The sequence below is a fragment of the Prosopis cineraria genome, unplaced genomic scaffold (assembly GCF_029017545.1).
Source record: "Prosopis cineraria cultivar Desert tree isolate PC_DT_omini unplaced genomic scaffold, ASM2901754v1 PC8, whole genome shotgun sequence".
Classification (NCBI taxonomy): Eukaryota; Viridiplantae; Streptophyta; class Magnoliopsida; order Fabales; family Fabaceae; genus Prosopis; species Prosopis cineraria.
Genome location: NW_026555339.1, coordinates 33,486,480 through 33,496,553, shown reverse-complemented (window position 1 = coordinate 33,496,553; position 10,074 = coordinate 33,486,480). Strand labels below are relative to the sequence as shown.

At 30.4% G+C, this 10,074-nt stretch overlaps 1 protein-coding gene and 1 pseudogene across 1 annotated transcript; both read left to right on the top strand.

Annotated features, from left to right (window-relative positions):
• The first annotated feature begins 1,659 nt into the window (after positions 1-1,659).
• LOC129317673 (polygalacturonase-like) lies at positions 1,660-2,870 on the top strand (annotated as a pseudogene).
• Positions 2,871-3,394: 524 nt separating this feature from the next.
• LOC129317529 (rho GDP-dissociation inhibitor 1-like) lies at positions 3,395-9,804 on the top strand. Its single transcript, XM_054961841.1, has 5 exons — positions 3,395-3,739; positions 5,319-5,385; positions 7,890-8,108; positions 9,332-9,456; positions 9,605-9,804. The coding sequence occupies exons 1-5, from the start codon at positions 3,536-3,538 to the stop codon at positions 9,674-9,676; spliced, it is 687 nt and encodes a 228-aa protein (XP_054817816.1). The 5' UTR covers positions 3,395-3,535; the 3' UTR covers positions 9,677-9,804.
• The last annotated feature ends 270 nt before the right edge of the window (positions 9,805-10,074 follow it).

The window sequence follows — 10,074 nt, the reverse complement described above, 5'->3', positions numbered from 1 at the left end:
GTTTAATGCGATACAATTACATCACATCAAAAGGAATTGAAACCATGTAGCTATACATTGTTTCAAAATTCAAACTAATTAAGTCTTGTAAGTTTGAAAAAAAAAATTCTGCCGTAACATTTATAATAGGCAGCACTATTTGCTGAAGAAATGTTTTTATAACTGTAGAAAAACAAGAACCTACATTTAATTCATGGTTGCAGAAAAATATTTTCCCATTTAATGACTCCAAATATAATGGAGGCTAAAAGGAAATATTGTTCTCTCTTAACAGCTCCTGTGTTTCCTAACAAATTGTTCTCTCATACACTACTACAAAAGATACTTTTAAGAGCATCCATTTAGGAGCATTTTAAGAAAAAGCACTTCTAAAAATTTGATGTGGAACCTTTCGAAGCGCTTTTTTAAAGAGCACTCTTAAATCATAACATATGGGAGCACTTATAACTAAAAGCGCTCCCTTAGATAATAAGAGGAAAATCTAAAAAAAATATAATAGCTTACAAGAGCGCTTTTATAAGAAGCACTCCCAAAGGCTACAAGAAGAAAATTTTTAAGAAAATAATCACAGCATATGGGAGTGCTTTTATGAAAAGCGCTGCTGTAAAATTAAGAATGACAACCTATGGGAGCACTTTTTATAAAATCACTCCCGTAGGTTTTTAAAATAAAAAAGAAATTATAACAACATAAACATAACATCATACAGGAGCGCTTTTTAAAATAAGCGCTCCTGTTAACCTTACATTACAAAGTGCTTTTTGTAAAAGTGCTATGCTATAACTTAGTTTTTTTTTTTTTTTAAGAAACCCTATAACTCAATCTAGTTGTCCTTCTTTCATTTGCAAGTCTATATATCTCCCTGTTCTCCTTCCGTCGAAGTTGGCCACCAAGCTCTTTGTTTGTCCATGCCATTGTTCTTCATCGTTATAGTTCATGTTTGACTCTTAATGTGTTGTTTACCTTCATAAAAGAAGAAAATTTTTAACAATATTTGAGTGAATAAGGATATTTTCAAAAAGATAACTTGCACCGGTGTTAGTGAAAATAACACTGAAGTTACATGATCAATAGACATCCTTGTAAGAGAATAGAAGAGACAGTACCAGTGCTATGCAATTAGCACTGGTGTTACAAATAAAGTTTATAATTTAGTACAGGTGCTATTGGATAGTATAAGTGTAATCTTAACTCTAACAAAGACACAATATGAGAACAAGACAGGTTTTATATAAAAAGTACTAATGCAAAGAAGAGTGTTCAAATGATAGAGGATCATTTGCATAGATTCAAAGGGATAACACCAGTATTAGAACAAGTAGAACCAGTGTTAGATGGAAATCGGAACAAGAAAGCGCAAAGAAATAATTCAAGTAGCATCGATGCTAAGGTCATAGTACCGATGCAAAGGACACTTAGAAACTATTTTAGAACAAGATTGCATCAAGATGCATCAAGTATATAGAATATAGTTAAGTCAAATACTTAACCATCATAGGGGTACTTAGATAGATATATTTTTGTTACACGGATAAGCTAACATTTAGTTAGTTTAGATTAATGTTAAGCCAATCAACTTTGGTTATGATTAAATAACCTATAACGGACAAATTTCTCTTTATTTTGTAATCATCAAAATCAAAGTTCAACAATTATAACATGGGCGTAGTAGAAATGAAAGGGTCTTGCAAGGCACCTTCAATTGAGCTACAAGTTGATGGTATAATTCGACCACCATATGAGATTCCTCAAATGAACAGAGCTTCTCAAATGGGTCCAAGTTGCAAACGTGAATGCCTTCACATTATCAGGTAGAGGTACCTTTGATGGACAAGGTCCAACTGCTTGGAAACAAAATGATTGTGCGCAAAATGTGAACTGTAAAATGCCTACCATTGTAAGTCATTTATATACATGTCCTATATAATTCAAATGATACATTGAACTGTAATTATGTATAGAACCAACATGTTGAGTTTTGTTGGGAAATGAACAGAATTTTGGTTTCGCTTTGATCAACAATTCTTGTACTAGTGATGTAACATCAAAGGATAGAAAAAACTTTGACGTCAATGTTCTTTCTTGTCACAATCTCAACTTTGATGGCTTCAAAATCAACGCACCTGAAGATAGCCCTAACACTAATGGAATCCACATTGGAAGGTCAAATGGACTGTGTGTGTGAGAAACACTGTGATTGGTACTGGTGATGATTGTGTCTCATTGGGCGATGGCAACAAAAACATAACTGTGGAAGGTGGGACTTGTGGACCTGGTCATGGCATTAGTGTTGGAAGCCTTGGAAGATACAATAATGAAGCTCTTGTAGTTGGGGTCATAGTAAAGAATTGTAATCTTACAAACACAAATAATGGTGTGAGGATCGAAACATGGCCTGGTACACCTGGAGCTATTAAAGTCACCAATATGCATTTTGAGGATATTGTAATGAATAATAATATCTCCAACCCGGTGATCATAGACCAAGAGTACTGCCCCTGGAACTAGTGCAACAAAAAGGTGTTTAATTTAAATTTTCTAAACTGCATTTTTCTTTATAATTAATTATCACTCTTACAAAGATTACTACTAAAGTTTCTTGCTCATATTTTGCTCTATTAATTATTATTTTTGGTGCATGCTTTCAATGGTTTTAGACCCCTTCAAAGATAAAGACAAGCAATGTACCTTTAAAGAACATTAGGGGCACTTCCAGAATGGCAGAAGGAGTTACTTTAATCTGCAATGCTGGTGTACCATGTGAGAATGTGGAGCTAAGTGACATTAACCTCACATTTAAGGGAGATAAGGCTAAATGTGCTAATGTTAAGCCCACAGTTACGGGGAAAGTACCTGCTTGTTCAGCTTAAGAGTCAAACGGCCCCGCCGATTGATTTATTGTAAATTCATAAATTAATGTATCAAATGTTCTTGCAACTAGTTTTGACCTTTGATTTAGGAAGGATTGTTTTTTCTTTTTTATGTGGTATGCCTTGCTTTATTTATTTTTTAAAAAAATTTGGCCAGCTTTGTTGGAGTTAATTAAAATATTTTTATATTTAATAGCGCAATACTACTCTGTTGATTCGCTTTATTTTTAGTAATTAATCAGTAACTGCAATTTCAAAATCTTATTACCTGAAAGACAAGTTCGAAAGAAAAAAACAACACTCCTTTAGATTGGACATTGGGAAGTCAATGATTAATGACCTTCACGTTCTCTCTCTTCTCCACCATTTCGGATCACCACAAGACTTTTTCCCATCTTTTGTTGACCACACAAAAGCCCACCAGCCAACCAACCCTTTTTTCTTGTGTCTTTGCTTTCTAGGCTTTCTTTGTCTTTCTCTTTCCTGTTTTCTGTGTCTTTCGAAACACCGAGATCGATCAGATTCCCCCTTTGCAATTTGAATCATCTGCTTCATTGTTACTCTCACACTGTTGCATGATTTTCTGTCTGAGAGTTTTGGTCCAGTGTTTAATTTAATTTAATATTATACGTTACTGTTGATGAGATTGAAGTTGGAAGAAGCAAATGGGTTTTGATCATGAAGAGAAGGAAACAAAAACTGGAGGAGAAAATGAAGAACATGATAAGAGTAGTGAAGGTACGAACATGAACAAAAAAGCGAGTGAGTCTTCTGTTTCTGTAACAGAGGAAGAAGATGATGACGATCCAAGAGCTAAACTAGAGCTGGGTCCTCCATGTTCTCTTAAAGATCAGCCCGAGAAAGATAAGGTTTGCATTATTGCATCATCATTATCTTCACAAATATTATAGCTTTGAGGTTTCTCATTTTTTTATCGGGTTAAACATCATCCCCCCAACCTCCAAACTTATTTTTGAAGAGCATTAGGCACCCTATACTGAAAAGTGGGACAATTTCATCTCCTAAACAATTTTTTCTGCAGCAAAATTGCCCTTCTATCAAAGATCCATTATCTTCTTTGTTATCTACTAATGTGAAATAGTTATAGGGCCTATGCATAATAACATCAAGGCATTCTGACCCATTTTAACTATTTGACACAAGCCAAAAGAGTTGGGAGTAACAATTATAGTAGCAGGAACCAGATTTTATTTTAGTGACAAAACTGCGGCCAAATAAGTTAGAATGCCTTGTTGTCACTATGTGTAGGCCCCACAACTGCTTATTATCAGTAAATAATAAAGAAGATGACAGGTCTTTAATAAAAGAGTAATTTTAAGAGGGATATTGCCGACCTTTTAGTTTAAGTGCTCAGTGCTCCTCAAAAGAAAATTTACTAGGTGAAATGTCTTTAACCCTTTTTCTACAGAGGACCCATCAATATCATGTTAATGTCTAACATGCTTTTAATTTAAGTGAAAATTATTCACAACAACGAAATTCAGAAACTATTTATTTATAAGGATCAAGTTTAAATATTTAACGCTCAAATTATCAAAAATTATGACTGTCCGTTCAAGCATTTAAATATTAGAGATAATGCAAATTTTAGTCAGTTATTGATTTGGTCGTGTAATATTTATAATTTAAATCCCTAAAATTTTATAACCATGCATAATTAGTTCTTAACTTCCCATGGTGTTATTTTTTCTTTAAACTTTTTGGGATTTGAGTGACAAATATTAAGTTTCAGGGATCAATTGATAATGGAGATAACTCCTTGGGGACCTTTCTTTGTCAATAAATTTTAAATTAAAAAGACTATTTTACCCTTCTTGATAAGTTATGATTTTTTGTTCAATTTTTACGATTCTTTGAATAAAAGTTGCGATTCTTTAAATAAAAGTTGTGAATGGAATTTGTTATTTTGAGAACTTATTTTTTAATAATAAAAAATACATTTGACAAATTGTGATTTCTTGGTCAACTCTTATGATTCATGGAACAAAGTTATTATTCTTTAAGCAAAAGTTGTAATTGTTGAGGCTTGTTTTTCAATAATAAAAATTACATTTGATAAATTATAATTTTTTATTGAACTTTCGTAATTTATCTAACAAAAGTTGTGATTCATTAGGCAAAAGTTATTACTGGGACTTATTATTTTTAATAAAGATAAAATAATCTTTTCACTTTAAAATTTATTGACACTGAAATCCCTAGGAACTTCATTGAAATTATAACATTTTTAAGGATCAAATTATCATTTATATAATTTAGAGGGATATTTATTATTATTTTCCCAAAAAACAGTGCGTCTCCTATCACTACTGAACATCGAAAGAGATCGAAGACAATATTGTCCTTCAACGGTTTTCTTTGATGTATATGTTGCTCATTGCTTTATTATATTTTTAATTCCTTTGTGGTTGATGGTTGAGAATACAGGATGATGAAAGTCTTAGGAGATGGAAGGAACAACTTCTTGGGAGTGTAGATATGAACAACGTTGGAGGTACGGTTTCTCTTACCACTAGGTGGTATAATTTAATTAATTTGAAGCACTCGGTGTATTTTTTTTTTCCCTCATTTTAATCTGTTTCTTTTGTGAGTGTATTAATTTCATATTATAAATTAGGTGGCTTTGCTTGTTAAAGTAATGATAGCCATTCAAAATGAGTTATCTTTTTAATTAATTTCTTTTACCTTTTTGCTTTGTATATTCCTTAGACAAAAATAAGGGAGAATGACAGTTAAGGCTCAAACGACTAATTAGTTCAAGTTAAGTCCCAACAAATTTTAGAATGTCAACAAAGTTCCTTTATTCTTTAGTGATAATAAGTATAATAGGGATTTGCAAATATTTGCAAGTTCAGCTCCTAATTTTAAAATTTCATTATGATGCATTTTCAACTTATGTTTCAAATTTTCACAGAAAATATAAATGGTCATATTTAACATCGAGAAATATTAAGTCTAATAATTTGAAAAATTTGCAAGTTTGACTCCTTATTTTACAACTTTATTGTGATATATTTACAACTTATTTCTTAACTTTAATAGATAACACAAATGTTCATCTTTAATATTGAAACATATTAAGTCTAACAGCTCCAGGAATTTACAAGTTGGGTTCTCATTTTTACAATTTTATTGTAATGAATTTATAACTTGTTTTTCAAATTTTAATAGGAAACACAAATGTTCAAATTTAATGTTAAAAAATATCAAGTCTTTTGTTTGTTCTTTGCCTATTTCTTATTTATCAATAATATAAATTAATAGATCCTTCATTTCTCTGGTGGCTAGTGTTTATTCTTCAATCTTGTTAAAATTTAAAAATAAGTTACAAGTGCACCACAACAAAGTTACAAAATTGAAAGTTGAACTTATAAAGTTATAAAGATATTAGACTTATTACCACTGAAGGACTAAAAGACTTTGTTGACATTATAAAATTTGTTAGGATTTAACTTAAATTAATTAATCCCCTTAAGAGTTAACTATCATTCTCCCTAAAACCAATAGCATCAGGAATTTTACGATATCTCTTTCTCATTCAAGGAAAAGTCAACGAAATTTTGCCGATATAGTTGACCTAACTTGTGGTTCGAAAGAATCTGGTGAGCTAATAATGGTCGTGAAGAGTGTAGAGAAAATAAATAAATAAATAAATAAATAATAATCCCACATCATTTTTATTTTAATGTAGTCGTGGCAAAATCCTTGAGATGAGATGAACCCATATCTTTGGGTTCCATTTGGTATGGTCGATGGAAGAATTTTAAAGGAAATAAATTAAAATAGGAAAATGAATTTGAATATGAAAAGGAATTCCTTAACTGTTTTCATTTTTTTTTTTTACGTTAATTCCTCAGTGATTAGAGGAAAAAGAAAGGTAAAGTTATGGAGTTAAAATTCTATCAAAATCATGCAAATAATACAGTTATAGCTAGGTCCCATTTCACTTCATATCCTACTATTATGTTTACCTCTCTTTAATTCTAACAACCGTATAGGGTTGAAAATGATCTTAATCTTAGTGAGTTCCATCTATATATCTTTTTGCAAATGATACAAACTGAATTAGCTAGATATAAGGGAGAATATCAACGAAGAACCTTAAAAGAACTTAATATCTGACCAAAATTTCAAACAAATATACATTAACAATTAAAAATTGAAATTATTAGCAAGAATGATAAAGAGGTTCCAAAATAATCAATTAATTTAACTTAGATCCCAAGTATCAAATTTTAGAAATTTGCAAATTCAATTCTTAATTTTACAACTTTGTTGAGATGAATTTGTAATTTGTGTTTTAAATTTTAATAGAAAAAATAAATTTATTTATTCTTTAATCATATTAAAATTTGAAAAATATGTTACATCACAATAAAGTTGCAAAATTAAGAACTAAACTTGCAAATTCCTAAAATTTGACACTCAGGATCTAGGTTGAATTAATTGATCCTTTTGAGACCTCTCTATTATCCTACCAAATTATCATTTTAGCAATTACCTGATCCATTCAAGTCCTTATTAAATATTAAATTCTTTCAAGGGTTACTCATTGATATTCCGAAGAATGATAGAGAGGTTCCAAAAGGATCAATTAATTCAAGTTAGGTCTCAAGTGCCAAATTTTAAGAATTTACAACTCAATCTCTCAATTTTACAACTCCGTTATGATGAATTTGTCAATTTAATTGTATTCCAAATTTTAACAAGGAAAATAATTTTTTTTATTCTTCAATCATGTTAAAATTTGAAAAAACAAGTTGCAAATTCATTACAATGCTATTGCAAAATTAAAAGATTGAGTTGTAAATTTCTGAAATTTAACACTTAAGATCTAACTTGAATTAATTGATATTTTTAAGACCTCTTTATCATTCTCTCCTGATATTTCTCCAAATAATATTTTTTTCTGTCTACTATGATGTTTGTACTGTTCATATTCTCTTGTTGTGCATGTATCCCATGATTGATTTGATGGTTTGTCTTTGAATTCATCAGAAACTCTTGATCCTGAAGTGAAGATCACAAGTCTGTCAATCATATCTGCTGAGAGAGATGACATTGTTCTTCCAGTCCCTGAAGATGGGAACCCACAAGGATTATGGTTTACTCAAAAAGAAGGAAGCCATTACCGTTTAAAATTCACCTTCCAAGTCAGCAATAATATTGTATCTGGCCTTAAGTACACCAATACTGTCTGGAAAACTGGTCTCAAAGGTACGTGTATATATTTTTTATTTCTCTATCTTTTGTTGCAAATCATTCTCAACATATTGTATGTTTAGTACAAAATGAAATTGAAAGGAATGAGAATGAGAAAACTCTATGATATATAATAAATATGAGAATATAACCAATATGGGTTAATCTTAGTAGAATGGACTATGATTGCTTAAGAGGTGTCAAGTTTGGGACTAGAATGTGAATTCAGAAAATGATTTTAGGGGGGGAAAAAACTGCATCAAATTAGGCTCGACAATAATTCAATTTGACCCAATTAATTAAATAGTTATATAAAAATTGAGAATCTAACTTTCTAAAAAATTCATCTTGACATCTAGCAAATGCAACAAAAACACTTTCACTCACCTTCCTTTTTGATATAATTTTTTCCATATGTACCAGTCTTTGCACAATAACTTTTAAATTGCCCGGAATTTCTTTGAATTTTGCCACATGTATGCAAAATGAGTTTTTAGAACTAGCTTTTAAAATTTTGCAATAAATATTTATAATCCTTTGAATTATGTGAATAATCATCTAACAATATTAGTTCTCGTTTTCTAAGACTTTATTTGTTGTATAAATAATCCCTTTTAATTTTCGTTTGAAATGTCATTTTTAATTCAACTTAAATTCTAAATGCCAACATTTGAAAATTTGCAAGTTCAACTATTAATTTTGCAATTTCATTATAATAACTTTACAACTTATATTCTAAATTTTAACAGAGAAAACAAATTTATTTATTTTTCAACTATGTTAAAATTTAAAAAAAAATTATAAATTCATCATAATGAAATTATAAAATTATGAATTGAACTTGTAAGTTTTTGAAAGATAACACTTGAAACATGAGTTGAATTAATTAGTCCTTTTGAAACATCTCTATCATCCTCCTGTAGATAATCCCCCTTTAGTTGGATCATACATATGACGATAAGTCCTCCTGCATTCCCACACATTCTAATAATAAAATAATCAATAACAAACTAATTTATGACAGGAACGTCACCTAAAATTTAGAAGGCATATCTAAGATTTCAATGTCAAATTTACTATACTCCCATAATTTTACATAGTAGTCGCTTCTTATTGCCTTACCAAAATTAAAAGAGCTACTTAAATTCATGTTGTTTGGAGAAAAATTCTCATTTTAGTCTTATTAAATGCATCATTTTTAAACTGAACTATTGGAATTGAGAGTGTTGTTGTTTCAGTGGACACCACGAAAGAGATGATCGGAACTTTCAGTCCTCAGGCAGAGCCTTACGCACACGAAATGCCAGAAGAAACAACACCTTCCGGCATGTTTGCCAGAGGAACTTATGCAGCAAAATCCAGGGTTAGATAATTAATTAATAATTAAGAGCCCAAAATTGTGTGTGTGTGTGTGTGTGTGTGTGTGTGTGTGTTAATTAAGAAAACTTTCTCTTTCTCTCTCTCTGTTTGTTTTTTTTTTTTTTGGTTTATATGTGTTTTCTGTTTTGCAGTTTGTGGATGATGATGACAAATGCCATTTGGAGATAAACTATAGTTTTGATATCAGGAAGAACTGGGCTTGACTGCACTATCAGATTCTATTTGTTTAATTAGTTGGTTTGAGGAACTTTGGGCACCTTAGAATTTTTTTTTTTTTTTAACTTGCAATATGCACTCCATATTAATTTTGAATGCATAATTAATTAATAGAGAAGAAGAAACGTGTTTTTTTGGTAGCTGATCTAATTAATAAAAGGTCTTAGGATTGATCATTTATTAATAATAAATCTCCTAGTTCCTTTATTTATAAGTAGATTAAGTCTTCTCACCAGTGAGTGTCCCATGTGACATTAAAATCATCGATTTTTTTTTTTTAACAAAAAGCAAGCCAATTTTATTGATTATCAAAAGAAATTACACTCACTAATATCAAAAAGCAATAAAAGACAGTAAACCTTTGTTATAACCTAAATGCAAAAGA